Source organism: Crassostrea angulata, chromosome 7 (genome assembly GCF_025612915.1).
Source record: "Crassostrea angulata isolate pt1a10 chromosome 7, ASM2561291v2, whole genome shotgun sequence".
NCBI lineage: Eukaryota > Metazoa > Mollusca > Bivalvia > Ostreida > Ostreidae > Magallana > Magallana angulata.
This window is the reverse complement of record NC_069117.1, coordinates 31,722,440-31,745,986: the sequence shown is the minus strand read 5'-3', so window position 1 is coordinate 31,745,986 and position 23,547 is coordinate 31,722,440. Positions and strand designations below refer to the sequence as shown.

Here is a 23,547-nt window from a genome sequence, read left to right as displayed (position 1 = left end):
AGAGTTGCCAAAAAAGGGATGGAATTCTATGACTTTGAAAATCAGTACATGAAGTTACAATGTATATGCAAAAAATAAATTAATCATATTAGAATTTAAGCAAGCTACAACCAAAGCAGAAGTTGGCAATAATTCTTATAAAAATGAAACTGTTATGTTTGGTATGTGTTAAAAAAGACTGAAGACTGTTTTTTAATAGTCAAAACTTTTTGTCTTTAATTTTTCTCTGAAAGAAGCTGTACTGATATTTCCAATGATTACATGCTCCAGTATAAACTTGAGAGGTTGCACTAGGATGGACTCAAAATTACATCAAAAAGTGATATGGAGCAATCCAGATGACAACTGATTGGGGAGTCTGATTAGGTTTTGTGGTAGATTTGTCTATAAATCACCACCGGTGTACTTATCAATTCAATACTGAGAGTATCTCCTGCAAAAGCAATCCTCTCCTCTCCGCACACACACACACACGTGCTACCTCCATTTTGTTTATGAATTTCAATTGGAGATTTATGGCTTTAATCTGGGATGGGAATCTGCTAACTGGCAATATTTATGGCACTAGGGAGACATATTGGGCTGTATACACTCAGCATCCATATTTATGATTGATAGTATCTTTATATATCAGGTTAAGGTTTAGTGGGTTGGTTTTTCTTTTCTCTCCGAACATATTAGACAGGAAATCTATGTTTTATACTGTTCAGTAAGATTAGCTAATTAATTAATTAAAGGCAACTCCAGCGGAAGTGGTGTAAATTTCATTTTGAAAAATGACATCAGGGATTGGAAGTGATCTGAGAAATGAAATGTTGCCAAAGATGCATGTTAATCATAGCTGTTTTCTTTTTTAAGTGGTAGAGATTTTTGTAAAAACTAGACAGATCCATCATTTCTAAACACACTTATGTTAAATGGATTATAGTTTAATTCCATGACAAGCTTATCTTTTTAGCATTAAACTCAATCATAATGTCATGTTTACTTTGATTTATGCAAGTTTTTATTTTACCTTTGGGTTTCCATAAGTTTTTATGCCATTTATTTTCTGTTTATTGAAAAAAATCTACTTGGTGGGTATATATATATATTTCTAGAGATATTGCTTTGACTTGGAAGCTTATAGCTCTCCTGGTTAAAAAAAATAATTTTGTGATTTGTTTTTTTGAATTTTTTGTAAAATTTCTACCGGTAGATGCTTGCATTTTACAATGTACTTTATGCTTTTTTATAGCTATAGTAACCCTGCAGCATTTTTCATGAATAACAAATCCAGATTAACATATACATACACAAACTAACAATGCCAGCTGTGTCTAACACAGTTGGTTTTATTGTTAATCAAATGCTCTTTGATCTGACAATGTTATTCGAGGATTAAAAAAAAAATTGAAAAGTGTGTGTGGTGAGAAAGAAGGGAAAGAGGGGGGAGGGGGAGGGAGTTAAAATAAATAGCATCAGCAGCATCTAGTTGTCCTTGAACCTTGACCTGACCTGTGCAAGTCAAAGGTGCATGATTACAGACTGGCTTGACATTTGTGGTATTCCTGCCAGACATCTGGGAGACTTGTGTCATCCCCCTCCAGCCGGATGAGGGGTGAAGCTGAGATGCTTGTGTCTCCCAAGAATTCTGATGAGCTATTGCTTTAAAGAGCTATAGCTAGCTGTCCTACTCAGCTGCAAAAAAAAGTAAAATTTTCTTCTTCTTTTTTTTTAGATAGAAGAGCTAAAAAGAAGTTAATCTTCGGTGTTTCATGTAAATATTTGTATGTCTGCCCAACATAAATAATCTGTTAATCAGTCAGCGTGTTCATTGTTTCAAAATATTTGCAACAAGGTTGCTTTTTTTTTTAGCTTGCATGTTCGAGGGAGGGGGATGGAAATTTGAAATTTTGTTAGTTTCACTGGCACCGAGCATATTTTGTTAGTGTTAAATTGACTGTAGTGATATAATCATTGTTTTATTGATTTAATTGTCTTCAATTTTTCTCAGTGATAAAAAAAAAAAACCAAGAAAAATCTATGAACCATGAATATCAAACTTCATGGTTTTAATTTGATATCTTCATTTTTTCAGCTTGTATTGATCTTCTGGCAGAAATACATTGTTTAATATCCCCCATAAAATTCATTTGAAATCTTTTTAAGGATTTGGAATCTTTAAAAAAAAAAAAATTGAAATCATGTGAGGTAGGGATTTCAAGGTAAGGTTGTATTTATCACAGGTTGTAGTCGTTCAATAAGAAACAGTCACGGCTAACTCGGGCTTATCCCTATTGAAAACATCTCTAGGCAGCTGTTGATATTTTAGGAAAAGTGTGTATCTGTAGGGAAAACTCGGATTATACCCAAGTAACCTTAGCAATCTGTGAAGACCCACCATGATGTGCTTATATACATACATGTAAACTATACATGTGTTCATAGCTATTATTTTTCACTCTCAATTATGAACATGATTTTTGATTTCTTACTGATAATAGACACCTAATTTCATTGCGATTGCATGATGGAAAACGTGAAACTTGTAAAAGTTGACCATGAGTATAATATGATGATAGATTAGGGAAAATGGGCATTTGAAGTATGTTTAGAGTGTAAGAAGTTTACAAATAGTTCTCCATGTCTAATTGTTTTGGCAGAAAATATGAAAAGTTAGGAAACCTTCTTAGCAGAAGTAATTACATGAAGGAAATGGTAAAAGGTGATTTATGCCAAATAATATCATGGAGACCTCTCAATAATTGTTGATATAATTTGTAGATACTGGCTAGACTCTCAGATCAATAAAGTAAATTGTATATAAAATTGATGTATTATAAGCTCTCTTCATAAACTGTATACCAAATGAGAGAGATGTACAGAGAAGAAAAGGGGGGTGCTTTTCAAGAAAAAGAACACAGTGAAAAGAATCCAATGTTTATTTTTTGGATACCATTTAAATCTTTTAAAAACTGATTAATTATATTTTAATTAGGTTTAGAAACATCTTTAACAGTTTCTGAGGTTCCATCTTCTTTCATGTTATTTTTTTTTCAGTTGGGGGGGGGGGGTGTTTGAGAGTTCTGTTACAATTTAGTCAGCTATCTCTAATATGCCTACTTTCCAAAACAACAGCTACATGTGGTGAACACAGTGAAGGGGTAAGGAAAGTCAGTCATCAGTGATAATGGCTGCAGATTTATTTATACTGGAGGTGTTACTCCCGAGTTTGATTTGATGACATGCCAGGTCATTATGTAAGCGCGAATGCTCCCCAGTTAGTAACAGCATCACATCTCTCTGAGCATGCTGCTACCTCCCACTGATGCTTTACAGGGTGCCAAGAGATTCTTAAGGCTTTGTGAGTATAATCACTATGTATGCATGTATATTATGTAATGTGTGTGTGTCATGAAAAAGGCGAGAAAGTAGAAACTGTTAATTTAATGCTTGTCACTGGAATGATATGAAAGTTTGTTTGTTTTTCATGCCAAATTATGTACATGTATTTATATTTAAAAAGGAAATGCCTCAGTTTGACATTTTTCCTTCCTTGCTGATATACATGTATCTATGTTTTTATCATTGTAGAAATCAAATGAATTTGTTAAATGAATTCTTATAGGATTCTCTCTCTCTCTCTCTCTCTCTCTCTCTCAGTGTGTATTATAAAATTTTACTTTCTCTTGTGAACATTGCTTTAATATTTTAAATTAGATATATGAACCATTCAATTTTCAAAAATGTTAATGTGAATTAACAATCAAATTTTAATTATTTTTGACCTTGAAAAGCAAAAATAGTCACTCAAATGTTTATTAGTCTTTTTAAAAGATAGATTAAAAGACTTCAAAGTAATTTGAATTAATAAAATTTCTAAAAATATTCTTAACAATAATATGCTTAATATAATGTTAAACTTCATACCCCCTCAACCCCCCTCCCCACCCTCCCCCTCAAATCGTTCTACAGGTGTGACAGCCCATAATAGTTTTAAAAAGGTGTTGAGAGTCTCGTAAATGTAAATGTTATTCGGATTAAAATTATACAATCAGAAATAATTTTCAGATTAAGATTATATAAGTAACAAATAAATCAATATTTACATTAATCTAAAAAACTGTATATGCCATAAAGGATGACATATCCTGTTGTGTAAATGTCAAGGGAATTTCAGTTAAAACATGTCTTAAAAATTGTAATGTTAACAAAATTACATATCCCTTTTTTTAAAAATCCATAAATTTCAATATAAATCATACTGCATAATGTGTACTGTTATTAACTAAGTGGAAACATTAGTAGATTTGACACTTGAATGGGTATCTGATTTTTAACAACCATTAGTCTAATTTTTCATTGCATAGAACTGGCTTCAGGCCTTCTCTAGTTCATTTTTCTTTGCCAGCTTTGGACCCTCAAGTAAAGATCTGATCATTATTATCAGCTTTAACTTCTAGGGATGCCACATGTACTCATTTTTCAAAAAAAGGAAAAAAATTCTGGAAGCATGTTCCTATAGTTCAAAAATAAAAAAGAAATATATCAATGGAAGTTGATTTTTACATCAATATAAATTTGTCTTGGATTGCATATTGACTTTTATGTTCCTTCAAGAATTCCATTTGGCGGTTATTTAGTTTCTTTGCCATTAATATCTTTTATATATCCTATCTTGGCAATATGGTTAATGTTCAATATCTAACCCAAATTTCTTTATTATTTGACGGGTTGGCAGTATTAAGCCAAATAGTGATATCTGGTGCTGCAGATTTGGAATTTATTTAAAGAATTCTTGCAACTCAGCACCTCTGTACTGAGAGCCATGTACCGGTAGATAAAGATGAATACCCGTTTTTCCCCCAACCACCCTATACCCTTCCCTCCCAAGTCCAACACATCTCTGTCACCATTAAATTCCAGAATTGATTGCTAGTCACTTTCTCAGACTAAATTTTTCGCTGCAAAACCCATAAACAATGGCTAAAAAAAGATCAAATGGTCAATATTCAGGGGAGCCAAATTAATGTTTCCATTCATTGAAAAGTGCTTGTCTAAAATTGACTCTTTGAACTTCATTCATGCATCTTCCACCTGGCAGGGAGATAAAAAAGAAGAGCTTTCTCCATTGGATTTTTATTGTCTGACACATGCTGACAACAAGATTGGAAGATTTGCCAACATGGTCCATCTTGGCTAGCCATAGGCTACTAGGCAATGACAGAGCAGAGAAAAGATAGCCTCGCATTAATTCATCATAATTACACTTATCATGTAATAATCACAGGTATGCGCCACTTCAAAGTGAGACAAACAGCCCTTTTTTATTTGATGGCGGAAATGAAATTGGAATTAATATTGTTTTGGCTAAAGGTATCTGCTTTTATTGATCTGCAGTTATGCCCCTTGGAGAGAGAGCGAGAAAGGGAGACTAGCAAATACTAATGACATGGATTAAGATATCTGTCAAAAATCAGTCACTTTCATTCTACTTGTAGCCTTTACATTGATTAAACTGAGTTATTCCCTTTTATTCTCTTGAGCCTTTCTTTCTTAATCTCTGTGCATATATAATTACATAATAATTTTCTAGGAACAATGTCCTATTCCACTTCTGTCTTCAAGTTAAATAGGATATCATCCAGACATGCTTTATTTCCTAGCTCTTTTAATTCTCCTTTTCTTTTTTCCTTTTTTCGATGATTATCTGAAGCTAATAATTTCTTTTGCTCAGGAAAGAAGCCATTTCCCTCTTAATCTTCTAACACAAAGTAGCAGCTAGCAAAAAAAGATTAGATTAGTTCTTGTTTGTAAATTACATAAGGATTAATCCGTGCTATAAGCTTCTTCCTCCTATCAACATTAGTTAGATTTCTAACACCCTAACATTGTAATACAATGAGGAGAGCGAGAAGAACCAATGTTTGATTAACAGGTGCTTGGAAATTTAAGGTTACTTTTCCCACTGAAAGTGGGGAATACTCACCTATCTAGGAAATAGGCAGAGTTTTGATCTATATAGGTCGTCAGGTAGGGACAGTAGCTCCGTTTATCAATGTGACATATGTTTTATGCATCCCTGATTTTGTAAACAGTGTTAACAACTGGTAAAGGCTGCTGATGCAAATGAAAATTTATGGGTCTATTGATAACTTGAAAACGATATCATCATCATAATCGTAATCTTTCATCTCTTTTTTTTTATGTAAAATAAATTATTGTGTGGCCTATTTTATTTTTTATAAGTACACTACAAAAAAAAAAAAGAAGGCAAAAAAAACCCTAGATTGATGCAGTATCAGTGAAGGTGATATTATCTCCATGCAATCTGCAAAACTGCTGCATCAATGGAGTTTATATAATTTCTATAACTGAGAATACAAACTATTTCTGTTCAAACAAGGTGTTTGCTTTAATTCATTAGTTTCCAATTCATGTACAAACTTGTCAAAGCCCTGATGAGATGGAGTGGAATAATTAATCCAATTGTTGTATTGTTTTCGCAGATTATCGCATTGACACAGGGGTATAGGTGTGAATTTAACCAAACTATGGTGTGGTAATCTTACACACTGATATTGGCGGAAGGAGGGAGGGGGGCATAGATCATGGATGATTATAATCTTTTACAAGCCTGATTTATCAACAAACCAAGAACTAGAAATTGCAGTTAGGGTCTTTAGACCAGCAGTGGTTTTGGTGTTATTCTTGGCCTGTCCATATTTGTTTGTATACTGTGATAACCTGTCCCAAGTTACACAGTCCATATCTCGACTGATACAATGTAGGATGTGGCTCAGGCTAACTCTCACATAGAAAGAATGTTTACTTAGATTGAGACTGTAAATTTTCATTGGTGTTGGAGCAGGTATCGGTTTACCATATTGTTACATCACTGTCAATATTTAGACTTTTCCAGGACATCTTTATTGTGCGTACTACAGCACAGGATAAAACTTGACGATGTCCGTCTTGCCTTTAGGGTACAGCTTCTGCTAACAAGATCAGCATATATATTTAATGTACCATAAAATTTATTTTGATTAAATCAGACTAGATAAAACACCTTTTTTCTGTTTCTTGATAAAAAAGAGCAACTCTTTAAAAATTAATGTTTCATACTTAATGTGGAAACTTTATTTTTATCTGATTTTTATTTGGTTGAAAAGTCAATTTTATATATTGATAAATATTTCATTGATACAATAAAATTACTTTAAAATTTGTTAAACAATAGCAATACTCTTAGTGAATTGTTATAAAGGAATTAATTATTCATAATATTATTCCCTATTTCCAGTCCGTAATCCTCTATCCCAGTGCTGCGTTCCGATTGGCCGATGAGCTGTCAGTTATCTGCTGAGAGCGTGTGTCTCTCTCATACTAGGCCCAGCCCCTTTACTATCACATTGCCTCTTGTCATTCATGGATCTCCGCCTGGTAGTGTGGTAGCATGTGCCCAATTGTAAAGTGTACATATTGTTACAAAGGATATACATAGGTATTTATGCCCAGAGTTGGCAAGCAAAAGAAGAGGGTAGTAGAAAAAAACTTCTTTTTTTTTTTTGCTCTTTGGTTAGACATTGATTTGCTGACCATTATATGATGTGAACATGTGCTGCAAAGGATTATTTCTTTGGGATTGATCAGGTGGAAAAAAATTTCTTTTATGACATATTTTGATTGGAAATATTACAAAGAGTTGTTGATTGGGAACAAGGAGCTAGAGAAGGTTCAGCGAGAGTTTACAGTGGTGGTTATTAAAATAAAAAATGTGAGTGCTTTTATTGCGGAGTTTTCTCCTCCCAGTTTGTGTATGTCCAAAAAAAAAAAAGAAAAAGAAAGAAAAAGAGGGATTCAGATGTTGCAAAAGAATTATTTTGTTATGTGCATGCAGGCAGGCCAAAAGGAGTTACAATTGTATAGCATTCAAATGATTTTTCCCCTCAATAAACTACCCCATAACTTCTGCGGTGGTGGTAATAATTTTATTGTTGCCTACAAAAAAAAGATGGTATTTTTCTCTGATTGTGCAAGGGTGTTTTTTTATTTAAGTATTTTATCTTGGGCTTGTTTATAGATTGCTTTTACCTTATCTGCCAAGTTTTGCTGAAAATTTATTTCTTTTTTATTCCAGATCTAAACACCGGATTTGGGACTTTGACACACATTTCTAAGTCCTGACAGATTTTTCCTTCTGGGGAGAGAGAGAAAAAAAATATCTTTTTTTTCTGCAGAAACCTTTAAGTGATTTTGTGTGCATGCATACTAAGACCGCCAGTTAGAAGAAGTGATTTTTTTTTAAATGGGATTTTACTGAATATATTCTGGGATATATTACACCATCTGATTTTGGAAGAGGTAAGTTAATGTTAGGGAAATTATATTCTTGAAAAGCTGTACATGTAATTTGAACCAGGCCGACAAATTTCCCTCAGAGCATGGATAAAAGATATTCTTGTTTGTTGAGCCCTGGTTTGGAACAAAATGCATTTACATGTTAAACTGTAATTAGAACATGATATGAGGTGTTGACACGAGAAGTGCAGGGACTTAATTCTGCAGACCTATATAGTCAATATCTGTGTTCTTCCAGAACACAAAATTAGAGATCCTTAACTTGGACCTTTAAGACTTTACTTACTTATATATGAATATTACATTAACAGTCAGACCACCAATGGTGTCCCATTTTGTACTTTTCGTAAATCTTAAAGAATTTTGCAAACAATACAGAAGCTAAAAAAATGGGGGTGTCAATCAACTTGGTATCATGGGAGAACAGATAGATTTTTAAAGGCTAATTAGGGGACTTTGGGTGTAAAAGCATTAATCTTGGCTCTCGTGTTTACATGGCTAGTTGACCACATATGCAAAAAGCTTGGGGAGTACTGCAATGCAGCCTTGTAGTTTTGTGGGCCCCCTTCTGTGGGTCGATATTTATCTTTGGGAGGGAAGTGCTTCCATTTCTCAGCATTCAGTGATCAGAGGTCTCTGTGGTCAGTAAGACTCCGTGTATTATTCATGTTTCTGACTTGTGGAAGATAAGAAATTTGTTGCCTGGTATGTGTTTGTTGTTCCCGATTCACCCAGAAATTTGCTGATATTTTGTTCCCGTCTTACTTGAGTTGCATGGGTTCGCTATGTGTGCCCATCTGCTTGTATGAAAGTCCTATAATCTCATAAAAACCACAGGACCTCACTCTACTTCATTGAGAGGTTTTCTTGTTTAGGAGGGGAAAATGAAACCGTAGAAATCTCTTAATTTACTTATTAATCTGGTTTATGAAAGATTATATATCAACAGAATTACTTATCCTTTTCAGAGAGAGAGAGAGAGAGAGAGAGAGAGAGAGAGAGAGAGCATGCCCTCACAAATTAGCATTTTTTATAGGTGCTTCAGTTGTACTGGGAAGATGTGTGGATGTTCTCGGCAAAGCATCAAAATCTGTTTTGGTCAGTGAAATGTATAAAACTTTATGTCGATGAATTGTCAGCCGTATATTGAGGTTATCAGCTAAGATCGTGGATGTTTCTCTGTTTATCTATTCCTGCATGCAGTGCAGTGAGTTTTCTCTGACAAATCCCCAGCCTTGGCGAACAATTTCTAACAAAACAAACTGCCAGGAATTAAAAGAAAAAAAATTGAAGAGATTGCCTCCATGTTGTCAAGCGTTCGCACTTGATGTAAAACTGTGATAAATTTTGCACCACTTCTTCATATTTATATATACTGAAATGTACCAGTCAAACTTCTGATGAAGATCTATATCAGGACAATCCAATTTGATTGCCTGCCTGCTGTTAAAGAGGATCTAGCATTGAAAACGAGTCTCTCATCGTTTTGTACTTAAAGAGTGTGACATGTTAAAAAAAAATTCTTTTTCCAAAGCTTTGCATTTTTTAATTAAATTGTTGCTCATATACAATTTAAAGATCAAGACTCAGTAGCTGAACGACTTCCCAAACGAAGAGGAGAGTTTTTTAAGGGTTGCTCCTAATTAAAAGTCAGAACCCAACTTAAAAGTCTCTTTAACTCTTCTCCTTTTTTTTATTTTCCCGTTTTTACCCAAGGATGAAAAGACCTTTAAATAAGAGAAGTACTTAAGTAGCATGTCTGCAGCCATCTTTTTTAAATTTTTAATTATAGCAAAGCATCCTTTTGTCAAGGTATGGATAATGAAGAACTCATAGCAAAGATTACATATACATTATAAGGCTAATGCTTTAATTATTTATACTCAGAAGCCCTGTAATACTCTCATTCCAGTAAATCACACAGATTTCCGCAGCAAAAGAAATGCAGAGATTCTTCCTCTCGCTCGTGAAGAAAAATCAATTTCTTAGTGCAAATGCAACCTTTAACTGTATTTGTGCTGCCGCAACCTTTAACTGTATTTGTGCTGCCAGAACAGGTTGCTCAAGGAATTTTTACACCAATGTTTGCATACCTGTACTCCGAAATTATTAAATATTTCTATATGCAGTCTATGTAACACATCCAATTCCCTGATAAGAATTTGTAAATGACAACATTGCGTGCTTTTTTGCTGTTTATGTATTTCCCTCGGTATGGATCGTAAAGTTTATTAATTGTCTCGATGGAGTATATGAGGTTTTTCTATTCAGTTGATATATTTATTTTCAAAATGGGATTACATAAGAATTTTAAAGGAAGAACATTGAAAAAATAGATAGGGCTTGGTAGATAGGGCTTGGAGAAGTTTTCTTAAAGCGGACCTTGAAAGAAAAAAAAATGGTGTCACAATAGCCTGCAGAGAAAGGGACATAACCAATTCAATCATTAAAAAATAAAATCTGCATGAGAAAAAAAAACTCCCTGCAGGGCCACTCAGCAGCTAGCACCACAAAATCAATAGAAACGGCAAGTAGCTCTCTCGGAGAGTAACAAAAAATGGACAATTTCAATGATGAAGCTGGCACACTTTTCTATTTTTACCCTCATTTTTTTCACAATGGGCCATGTTCATAATCCATAGGACAAACGGACACAGGAAGTATGAGCACGGAGAAATGTTTGGTCAGATGGCTGCTAAAGGGTCAGGATTATTAGCAACAAAGCTGGGACGATTTATGTGAGTCCTTCTTTGATGTGCCCGAAATATTGAGCGCAATTCACCATTTTCCATCCACATAAGGATGCCGTTTGCTTTGGGATATGGATGAAAATATACTGATATTTTTCAGAATAAGTGTGTTTGGAAAGAGCTTACTTGTTGGAATTTACTCGCCTTGAAGGTAACTTAATATTAAAAATTTGTCAGAAGTTTACACCGGGGTCACTTGATCGTAAATCAAGGGATTTTATCAGGGGAAAAACATTGCCTAGGTTCCAATTGATCATTCAATTTCTGGTAGTATTTATTCTTTTACCATTTACAATGGCTCTCAATGCAGTAGCGATTCAGGCCCTCCACCTATTTAATTAAACCAGACCCATTCTTGTAGTCTGCTGTATGATATATGAATTATGGTCAGAATGAAAACCTGGTGCCTGGTGCTCAATGTAACATGGGGGGCTGGTCAAAAAAACATGTCTAATGGCCATTAGCATTAAGCAGTCTATCAGGCAAAGTTTTTTTTTATGGTTGTTTTTGTACATTGCTGTGTTACATAGGGAACAGTGACAATAAGCTGTTTTTTGTTGAGAGAAAAAAAGAAAAGGAAAAAAAGGATGAGTTTGATATGACATGCTTCTCCCTTTTGGCAGGTTAACATGGATGACCTTATGTCAGACCCAGGAACAAGCAGTCACCATATTGCAGGCTGGATGTTATTTTTCATGATGTACATCTAATTTATTATTAACTTGGGAAATGTTTTTGATGTAACGTGTGAGGGTAAAGGGACCAGTTTCTGATTGTCATTTCCTTTTATAGCGTTATATTGATAAATTATTTCTATGGTTAGACTGACTCTCTCTCTCTCTCTCTTTTGTAATATTTGGAATACTGAGAAACAGATCTTGGCAGTAAGTCATTATTAACTAAAGCAGTAAAGCAACGTCATTGGTATTGATCGACATACTGAAAAATTGACAATTAGTGCAAAAATTATGGGGTTAAGTGTCATCTTGGTTAAATTCTGCGCGGAAGAAAAAAACGCCTCTACCCACTTCTAAAGAACTGTTATTGTTAATTAAATAAGGACCTGTAATTACAAAGCGGCCGTAAATTTTCATAAAGCAGGCAGACTGAGGAACAAAAAAACAAATTCAGCTGGGGTCTCATCTTCCTAAATAGTGTATTTTGGGGGACATTTGCATGAATTATTAATGCTAGATTGAATGTGATTCACACCAAATTTGCCTAGTTAACGTAATGGCGGGGGAAGACAATTGGAAATGCCTGTAGTTGATTCAATTTTCCACTAAGATATTGCATTTGATTGAATCTTTGAAAGAATTAATATTGCTTTGTTCATCGTTTCAATGAAAGTTCAAGTCCTCTTTGTCTGGACATTGTTCAACATGCTAAACAGTGACCATGGGATTGAAAAATTTCCTGGAAAAAGAAAGAGAAGGAAGAAAGCCATCACATGGGGGGGGGATTGGAAATGGTTTTGTTCATCTGACACCTATTTTAAATGTATTGCACTGTGCCATTTTCTTATTGCTGGTCTCATGGTTTGATTCACTCGTGTTTGTTTTTCTTGCCTGCATGAAGTAATGTCCAAGATGTAGGAACATTCATGAAAACAGTTGTAAGCACACAGATTTCCTGTTTATACATTGTGGATGCATGGTTTTTGAATGGATAACCCTCCCCCCCCTCCCTCATCCATGACTTGTGGTAGATCAGAGTATAGTAAAAGCCTATTGATTGCCCATCGTGGACATGTGATATGGCTACCACGGCACTTAGCTCATTGGAACTGGAACAGAGCGGAACAGGAATCAAGTCGTTTTGCAGACCTGATCTCCAAGCGAGATCAGTGAGGGGTGCTGAGATGTGCAAGGAAACTTGATGGGGGTCAGCCATTGTCGATTTTCAATTAGACCATTTCACACACTGAATGTTGGGTGAGGGAATTAGAAAAAAGTGCAAGGAAACCCAATGTGATAAGAGTGTTGAATTCACTGGGGTTTTTTCTTCTTCTGTGTGCTAAGAATGAAGTTGATAAGCTAAGACCATCTTTTTTCTGTGCACCAAAAGTGTTAACTATTTTTTTCCCCCCAAGAATTGTAACTATATTAATACCCTAGCTTTCTTAATTGAAATTCTAACTTTTACTAGACATACGTTGTGTAAGAATGACGGCGAGAAATTTAATGCTTTCATTGTGTTTTGTGGGTTTAAGTATTTAGGGTACGTAGGTATCTTACTCATTGAGTGAAGCCTAAACCACCTATCCTAGCAGGGTTTTTTTTTTTAAAAATCAGGTAGTAGTAGTAAAAGGCTTCAATAAAAACATCAAACAGAGACAGAATTGCTTTCATTATCTAACCTGTGGAATGACAACAAGCAGTGATTGAACAAAGAATTTGAGAAGTTGATTTTGCATTGTGATATGTCTCTTTGAAATAACAATGACCTTGTTTACATACTCTGTGGCATCCTGTTGTGAAGCCTTCTAGGAAAGTAACAGTTTAAGCTAAATTACCAGGTTAAAGAGTCCAGGGTTTATTCAGTGACGAGATATTTAAAAACCTGGTTGAGGCACAGCCAATTTAAAAAAAGGTGTGGAATATGGCAACGAATTTTTACGCTTATTTTTTTTGCCTTGACATTTTTTTTTTCATCACAATTTTGAATGAGTAATATTGAAGAGTGAGCAAGTTCTTTCGGATATTGTGGTAGGCTGTTGTTTAATTGGTTTTTGAAATGTCACCAACTAAAATTATTATGAACAGCACAGCAAAAAAAAATGTGGAAAGGACAATGAAGGAGGTACCATTCGGAATTGTTTGCTGTGAAGTACCGGTATTAATTTGTTGGGACAGAAATTTTTTACTTTTATAAAGGAATATGTCACATAAGGGAGAATTATTTTTTGGTCGACTAATTATAATGCACACCTTGCTGCTAAATCTTTAATTTACATAATCCTGGTATACATTTCTTAACTTCTTTCTTCCTCTTGGATTTCCCATGTCGAGTGGCTATTAGACATCCAGTAAAGGACTTTTCAATCAGTCCCTTTTCCATTACACAAGTGCCCCTTTTAGTATCATAAATCTTTTCATATCGTATTAAATAGATTAATTCAGACATACAGAAAATATTTGAAAGATAAAGGTTTTCCATTTCATCGGCTTTTTAAATACATGTCAATTCCAATATTAGAGACTCCCCTGCTGGCAAATTTAATTTGAAGTGTATGACACTCGAAGTGTTGTCCCTGTCTGGGGCTTTAAAAAATCGGCCACAGCTAATTGAAATTTATTCTTTTAAGAAAAAAAAAAATTAAATCGCATGTACGTGTGTTTACCAATGGTCAATATAGATGTTTTTGGTCATCGTTCAACATTTTATTCAAACATTTTTGTACACGACACCAAACCATCAACCTGACAATATTTCGCTATCTTGATCACTTCTGAATCTTATCAAATCACACTTATTCTCTAAGTTTTTAATTCTTTTTTGAGTTGAATTGATTCAACTCTCTCTGTGAATTCAGGCTTTGAAACTCTTTTTCTTTTAATTTTATAAAGCATGTCTGGGAAATTATTCCGCCCGGTAACAATAAAACTGCGGAGCTTCCTAAGGTCGGCATCATGGTATCTTTTTGAGTGACATCACAGCTGTCTATTTCATGTCTGCCCATTAAGGAAAGTGAGAAAGAAGCAAGTTTTAATTGAATTTATTCAAGATGTAATAAAAAAATTTGCCAGGGAAGGTGGTTCCAAAGTTAATGTTCTTTTCAGGGGTCTCCTTCTTTATTGATTAGTTTTATGGGGGGAATTGAGGTAATTCTTTTTTTTTAATCTTTCCCTGGGAGGAAGAATGGACATAATTCAGTCTGGTGTTCTAGAATCTCTTGCCCCTGTCAAGTAATGGGTTGTACCTAATAAAAATAAAACTGTAAAGGATGTAACAATTGCAACTGCCTGCCTACACTGCTTAGGATGATGGTATAGCGGTGTTATATGTTGATTAACTGACAGGCAAAAGTTTGAAACAGTCATTCAGCTGATAAAGAATGGCAGATGAAAGGCAGGTTAGGAGTGTAAATATTCATGGCCCAAAATTTGTAATCCAATTTTGCAACCTCTTCCTCCCTTCCTGTGGTGCTCAGATGAAAGGTGACATTTAGCCTGTAATCTTGTTTTTTTTGGCCAATTTCTTATATCAAAGCATCACATTAGCTGGCAGAGATTGGTCAGTGAAACTATGCAAAAGTAAGACACCCAGAGGAGATAAATGCTGGTGACCAGGTCTCTCTGTGTTATCCCACATACTGTTCTTATCTTTGGTGCCCAACTGGGCAGAGCTGGAGCTCACAACCAGACAGAAGAAAAAAATCCAAATTACATGCTTTTGTGCAAATCTGTGATAATACTGATGATCGAACAATCTGTGATAAACAAGTAGTATTGATTCTTCTTGAGTGCTAATTAACCAAAGATTTCTTTGGGCTCTCCAATGTATACAGTGCATCGATTCATTTTCACGCAACAAGTCCAAAATCTTTAGAAGGACCGAAACTGTAGAGCGAGAATTACAAACAATCCCTCTCAAGTCATGTATTTATGTGTTTTATTGTGAGAATTGGAGAAAATCTTTTATTCTGCGGGTGCTCAATGCAAGGAAAGCAACAGTTGGCCCAGGAAGCGTACTGGCCATGTGTGTAAACAGAAATCCTGTACAAGCCTCCATTAGCAGAAGTTGCGAGTATCTTCTGTACCAAAGAATGTGCAGGTAACTGCTTGCTAATTATGGAGAATTCAAACTGGTGTTTTTTACACCCGTAATCAGTGTTTTAACACATGCTTTCTTCTTTTTCCCAGCTAGTGTACAGAGAAGGATTGGGAGGGGGGGAGAATTTTGAGAGGGGGGCGAGTTGTAATCTAAACCTGAAGGATGAGAAATGTGTTGTTGAGAGAGCATGAATAATTTATCTGAAGAGGGGGCTCACCTTTATTTCATCCAAAGAGGTTTTGTTTTTTGTCGAAAATGGGTGCAGAGCTTTGCCAAGATTCCAGTTGACAGAAGCTCCCTTTTGTATCAGATAGCTGGATACAGCAGACAGTCTGCAAATGCATGGTTATCTCAGTCGATGACATATTCTATACATTGTGTGCTAGCTATTGTTGAGAAGGGGGGATCTCATGGGAGTCAGAAGTATTGGACTTGTAGAAGGGTTAATCACAATCACATTTTGATGCAGAAGAATTGGTGTGGAGGCACCAGAGAGGTATTCACAGTATCTGGGTCACGGAGCGGAAATGTTGGAAAGTAGAGAGTTTGGTTGTATCTCTTGTGTTTTGAGGAATAATTTGGGATAATCAGAGTCATTACTGTCAGAACTGAACCATTAGGTAAGTACATTTTGGATGTCAAGCACGGAAAATGTGGTCATTCACTCCCCTCTTTTTATGGATCTTTATATAGTTACTGTCAGTTTTGGAATGAGTTTGACTCCCCACCATAAACATCTCTAGTGGGGGTTGCAACACATAAAATCAGAGTCAAGATAAAATTTTATGAGGAAGTAAACGGCACCATGGCCCCATGTAATGTAGATGTACGTAAAATTCTTCTGTTGCCTTGTTGACATTACTGTATTTGAAGGGTACAGTGTTTGCAAAGGGTTATTGAACTGTACCAGGGAGTTAGAGAGAGTCATTGTCCAAAAATTTAATGTAGGAAGGATGGGGGCTTTGAAATTCGAGTGGCCATGTTTGTCAGCGAGGGATTATAAGTGGAAGAGCATTTTCAACACAATGCTTCAACACAAATTATTAAAAATGAAATATAACTCTGGAACCTCGAGCTTTAGTCATAGGAATGATTTAAAGTGTGAAATGATAGAACACCAGATAAGAATGATTTTCTTTTCCTGATTGGCACCTATTTAGTGTTAAGACACCATCATTCACATTGAAGTACCCAAGCATGGAGATTGTGCATACCATTTAAAATGCAGCTTTGTCACAGAGCATTGTTCAGATCGTGTTTGGTAAGCATCTAGCTGATTTCAAACCTGATAAAAACTTTTAACCAAAAATTTGCGTGACACAAATAGGTGTCTACCACCTAATTGACAAATGAGTTGTCTTTAAATTTGATTGGACTGGAATTCTGAAATGCATGTGCAAAAAAAAAAAAAAAAGACCCAAAGATGATGGTAATTTGCCATCATGCAACTTTGCGGATGTTGTTGTGACTGCATGTGTATAAAGGAGGGTTCTCCTCTGGGTTTTGGAGACTCTTTGAGAAGCGCACTGTCCTTGGGGTTGTCAGCTTGATTAGTTATGATTTATACACTGATCTCAACCTTCGAAATGGGATAACAACAGAGCGAGTCTTGAGACAGCTGCCAGATACAATAGATGTTCCCTACAATGCTTTGTTTCCACTGTCTATCATATTTGACACTACAGCTAACTGGCTTTGTCTGGGAAAGAAAAACTGTTTATGACCATATTCCACAGTCCAATGATCTCTTTCTGTCCAAATGACAATAGAAGTTGGGTCTCCTCAGTATGTAATTTGAGGTCCTAGTTCATTTTTATCAGAAATGTGTTGTGTTCTGTTATCAGTATGAGTTACTGCATGCAAGCACTAAGTTAAGCTAGGATAACTTCTCAGATATGGTGTTAAGATTTGCAATTACCATTATTCTTCTAATTGAATGATTTTTGTTGTTGTTGAATTTTACTCTACCAAAATAACTATGACCCTGTAATTTCAATAACAATAGATTGATATATATCAATGAATGAATGACTATTCAGGTTAAGTTTGCATTTGTCTAATACCAAGCATGCTTTGATCCTTTAATTACAAGTACATGTTCACGGTTGTATGAATACAAGCAAGATGTTGAAAAAAAAAGTTTTTTAGCAATTCTTATGTATATCTGCAAGCATTCAGGAAAAGTATAACTTTGTTGTTTGTTTCCCTTTTCTTTAACTTCTGGTATACAGGTTCTATGATATAGCCTGCAACTACAATTGGATTAAATGAAGTCATTTTTCAGCCCGGAATACCTCTGGCTAGGATAGCCTGCAATTATCTGAAGAACATTAAGGTCGCTAATCACCAAAGCCTCTATATCAGACACGCACATGATAAATAAAATCACTTCCTCCAAAATGAAACCATTATACTAGTCATTTAATTGGAGAAAAAAACCATTTTCTTGCTGGAGAGAGTCTAAATCCTGTAATTTGTTGTACAACTGGCAAGGAGCAAGCAAGCTAGCCATTGCTGGAATTTTGAAAAAAATTTATTTCAGTGTGTGACTGAAGTATATTTGTCAGGGGACACCTTTGTACTAGAAAGTGATTTATCATGGAATGTTGAACAAATGTAAGTGATTTGAATTATTTTTCAAGCTAATTTGTAAAAAAAAAAAAAAAGAAATTGAAATTGGGCCATTACGTTTTTTGGTTTTTTTTTTAAATCATCCCATAACATTTAAAACTCGATTGGATTGTTGAATGATGTGATGAGCTTCAATTTTTGGTCTTGGCAATTATTGGATGTAAAGAGCCTGGTGATTGATTCTGATAGGAATATGGATTTGTTAACCTGATTTTAGGACGGTAGTTATTACTCTAGATGGACATTGAAGTCATGTGGCAAATGGAAAGATGCTACAAGCCTTCATTGATTTATCATGTGCAGTGATGGATGATGGATGGAATTATTTTATAGTCCCTCTCTTGATTGTGTAAAGAGTACCAGTTACCAGTACACCAGCTGACTTTTGATTTAGAATAGTCTTTCTCCTTAAAAATTGTGAATGCGGAATTGGAACTCGGATGTCAAAGTCTTTGGCATGTATTGTCCTAAGGTCCTGGAAAAGACACAAGGTTTGTTGATTCTGATGTTTGCAGTAGCAAAGACTTGTCAGCCCATTGATTGGCATTGGTTCAATAATGTAAATCTAAATATTAGCAGTGGATCATCCCAGAAACCAATAAAATTTGACACTTGCAGAATGAATTTGTCATATCTAGGATAAATATTAGGTAAATAATCATTATTGCATATCGTGAACAGAAAATTATTAACCAGGGCTCGAGAAAATATTGAGTTCTAAATCACTCCATAAAAATAGGAGCTAGGTGAAAAGAATTGTTGCTATCATTTAGACCAAGATCCTACGTGAATCAACTGTATTATATCAGGAAAACTGATTTGACCTACAGGATAACAAAGATATTTTTTTTTCCTTCGTTGGCAATAATTACTTCTGACAAGATTAATGTGGTCATATACACTGCCTGATTACAACGGCAGAGGCTCATAGAAAAGGTGTATAGAAAAATGTTAGGCCTGGATGTGCATGTTATGCTGTATGGTAATTCTTGAGGGTCTTCAATCATCATTGCTCTCCCTCTTGTCCCCCTGTAGACCTTCATAAGATCAGCCCTTCTCTTTGTCTTCCTCAATGGAGCCACGAGGAAAAAAATCTTGAGAGAGCTAGTTTCCGATGAAGTGACGGCTCCACCCAACGATTGATGTGGAGCGTGACTTTCATAGAAGTGTGTTTTTTCGGAGCATTAAAATATAGCCCTGTTTTGTTTATATATAAATTCATTCAACATGCATATATTCAACAGCCTATATATCACAATTCCGATTGAAAGATAATTAAAAGTTTAGTTTTTCAATGGTATTGTTCTTATGTCTACAAACTTTTCCACCCATCCTTAATTATTGCAACCTGTGATTGCTTAAATAACAATATTCTTAATTTTTCAAATGTACAAGAAAACAGTTGAAATTAATCAGTGCAGCTGTGCTATATGCAGTTTTGAGAATATTTCAATGAAATCTGTATCCTGCACCTGCCAAATAAGACAGTTTTCCTAGGAATATACATTTACCGAAGGAGCAGACATTGATGCCTATCACAGTTCGACTGGAACCTTTTTTCGAAGGTGGGAGAATGATACTGCAACAACAGTAAAACCTATGACAATAAATCTTTTGGGTTAGAAAATATTTTCCCACTTGATAGCAGAGCACTTTTCTTAGATGTTCATCTTGGAAAACAACTCTACGACCACCCAAAACACATGGTCTCGCTTCCTTTTCAAGAATATTACTCCAGCATCCACTGTGTTTGCTTTGAAGTAAATTTGAAATTTCAGTTTCCGTGACACCTATATTGAAATAATAGATGGCGTTTTGAAAGATAAACTTTATGTAGGTTTATATTATCTATGTAGATCTTCATCTGATGTATATATACATGGCGTAATTCATTTTTGCAAAGATTGTTAACCATAAGGTGTCAAGAAGTGCGAGCTGTATACATATTGCTTTCGTGGAGATGTTCTATTTATATAGTGGAAATGGTATCATGGCGTCACTTTGGTGTCTACCTTACCTCTTTGCCAAATCGATGTGTAATTCACCGAGCAGGAAAAATATGCATAGTGGGAATGTTTTTCTCTGTTATTCATAGTTTTATGACAGTTCTAAACAAATTTTAATAGAATTTCATCACACTTTTGAACTTTAAGACAAAAATCACTGATGGTCGCCTATGATAAAGCTTGTATACTATCTCCTTTACTTGTTATAATCTGCAAGCTTTTGCGGAAAGTTTTCCAGTTCATTTCGTTCATTTTACCAAGAGGTATATGGTCGTGCTCCCATCAGATAAAAAGACCACTTCACTCCATTGCATAAATGCTTTTTAAATTAACATAAGGTGTACAATGTTGTCGCTTTCACTTTATGGTCCTGATGAATTTTCACTGAATGATGATGTGTTTTTTATTTGTGATTTTATGCTGTAAGTTGAGATTTTACAGAACATTAAAATTCTATTAAGGATGGAGGAACAATTAAGATTACATTCATATTCAAAGAGTCGAGATCATTTCTGTATCGATTAGTAATTCAGGTGTATGCATATTATATATCTCGGGTATTACTGTTTTCTGTCTGGGCGGCATGATAGGAAAAACGTTCTCAATTTTTGCATACAAATCGTGAATGTTTAATCCCGCCAACAAAAGGTATATTGAGAAGGAAACTGTATCTCCTACAATGATAAAGCTTTCTTCATCCTAATTTGCATATCAACCTTGAAAAAAAACGTAATTGGCGGAATAGCATTATCGGGGTTATTTTTTTTTTTTTTGTTTATTTGAGAGATGCTTTATATTCTCCTTTTCTTTTATCATCAGGTCGTGTAGAAAGTCGAAACTGGCGACAATATGACAGAAGCTGATCACTGACTATGGCGGAATTTACCATTCTCCTGTTCTTATTCCTTGCTGTCCAGTTCATTTGTGAAGGTAAGATTTATTCTCTCTCTGTCCCAACCCACTAAATATATAACCATTCCCCTTTTTTTCAATCGCAGTTACTGAGTACTTCTTTGATCAAATTGAATTCATTATGCAATGGTAGTAGACTTTTTCAACTCGGACGGCAATGGGGGAACGAAAAATATCAAGTGCAATATGGCTCTGAAGACTTTGAAATTTGACTGGACTTAAATACCATGTGGCTTTGTTCTTCTGTTCATAGAAGATTTCAAAGAGCTCTTCAAAATCGACTTTGAATGTCAATTTCCTTTGTAACGGTGATGAAATTTGTCCTAATCCCGCATTTCCATGTTGAAGGGATATTAAGTGTGCATTGATCATGAATAATTTTTTTTCTTTTTTGCTTTTGGTTTAAAATATAATATGATGTGTTCATGGCGCAGGGGACTTTGGGATGGCTGAGGGTAGGCTTCAGTTGAGTTGACAGGTTATATTGATGAGCAAGAAGATTTCAGACCTCTCTAATTTCCTTTTTATACAATGTTAACAAAGACTCGTCATTATCAATTGAAACCGATACAATGTTATTACTAGAAACTTTAGCCAGCGATCCATTGTTTGAGATATTTTGAATAGTGTGAGGTGTTAAACTGACAAGATACTGGTGGTTTGTTTTCATTTTTGATATATTTTTATTTTTAGGAGGGGAAGGGGGGTTAAAACTTCCAATATTCGAATGAAACAAAATGGTGCTAAGATTTAACAAAAAGATAAGGAATGTAGATGGGTGTTTTTTTTCTTTACTTCATGAGTGTACGAAGTTAGTCAATTCTGTGTAGAAGAGATTTCAGTGAAAGATCTGTGTCACTTAATTATTGCTAGATAGTTAGAATGAAAAAGCAGTGTTATTCCGAAGTTCAAAAGCGATTTGAAGTATCCTTCGCGGAAGTCGGGGTTGAATCTCAGATAACGCTAGAATTAAATGTTCATTCATACTGGATCTAGTTTTCCTCAACGCACAGGGGAGAAGTCCTCATTTCAATATTTGTGGTTTCTGTTAGAATGAGAAAATTATTTTTAATTTGAAAAACTGAATTCATAGATAAATGATGATAATCGCCTGTTATTATCGGCAAATCAAGACAAGATGGGATTGACTTTAAAATGGCTTAGAATTATTTTTAATACTAAGCAATTAATTGAACAATTTGTGAAGAAAAAAAAGAATGAACACTGCACTTGAGTATAAATTTAGATGGTTTAATCGGACTTTCAAACTCTCAATTTGCGATAGCAATTCAGGTGTATTATCACATTAAAACATGACCATGTTGATCTGTGGAAATTAAAGGGTCCAAGATTAGGCGATAAGAAATCACATGCAAGAAGAAGAAGATATCTGTTATTGCATGGGAATCTGTTGAAAGCTGTATCAAACCATGGGAAAAGTACAGTACTAATGAAGGGAAATTACGAACATGCTAAACTTTTAAATGCTGTTTAAATGTCAGCTAAATGTCTGCCTGTGATGGTTTTGGTAGGGCAATTAACGTCCACTTATTTTTCAAAGATCTGATTTGTAAAGACTTTCAAAAATAAGATAGAGAATTGAGTTCTCTGGACAGGTTTGCTTTTATCATTGCAGATTTTGTTTTGCTGACATGGTTAGATATCGCTGAGAGCATTTTCTAACTTTCTATTCCATATATATACTATCTACTAATTTCTCATGGGACATTTCTTTACCAAGATTTGCTGTCATGGTATAACTTTATTTTCTCTGTGAAAGATACGTTACTGAAAGATCTACTTCCAGTGCATAGGGATCAGAAAGTACAGGAACTAACTATCAAAGAAAAAAAAATTTAAATTCTTTACTTTATCATTAGTTGTCAAGGAAAGTCTCTGGTTTCCTTTGGGTGTTTTTTTTTTCAGGAAGATGCATTTCTTTAACTAAGATTCGTTAAATCTTACATGCAGAATCTCAATTTTGTTGTTTTTTATGCTGATGCTGCATCAGATAAGTTTGGTATCTGTTAGAGGGGAAAAAAGAAGAGGAATTTTTTCAATCTGGAAAAAGTAGGCAGTATCTATCTAAGCATTTCATTTTGACCCACTTTGCTTTGTTCTAATTCAAT

The 23,547-nt window shown here is 34.9% G+C and overlaps 1 protein-coding gene across 12 annotated transcripts in view; it reads left to right on the top strand.

Annotated features, from left to right (window-relative positions):
* LOC128191479 (roundabout homolog 1-like) overlaps nucleotides 1-23,547 on the top strand; it is a 79,043-nt gene that overhangs the window by 17,703 nt on the left and 37,793 nt on the right. For 2 of the 12 annotated variants that reach the window (XM_052863574.1, XM_052863566.1), the window contains exons 1-3: nucleotides 7,354-7,759; nucleotides 8,123-8,346; nucleotides 21,326-21,436. In XM_052863574.1, coding sequence (XP_052719534.1) covers nucleotides 21,379-21,436 — 58 coding nt within the window. In that variant the 5' untranslated portion in view covers nucleotides 7,354-7,759; nucleotides 8,123-8,346; nucleotides 21,326-21,378. Of the gene's footprint in view, nucleotides 1-7,346; nucleotides 7,760-8,122; nucleotides 8,347-18,349; nucleotides 18,486-21,325; nucleotides 21,437-23,547 lie in introns of those variants that run through there. The other 10 variants (XM_052863567.1, XM_052863568.1, XM_052863573.1 and 7 more) reach the window with 9 other exon arrangements.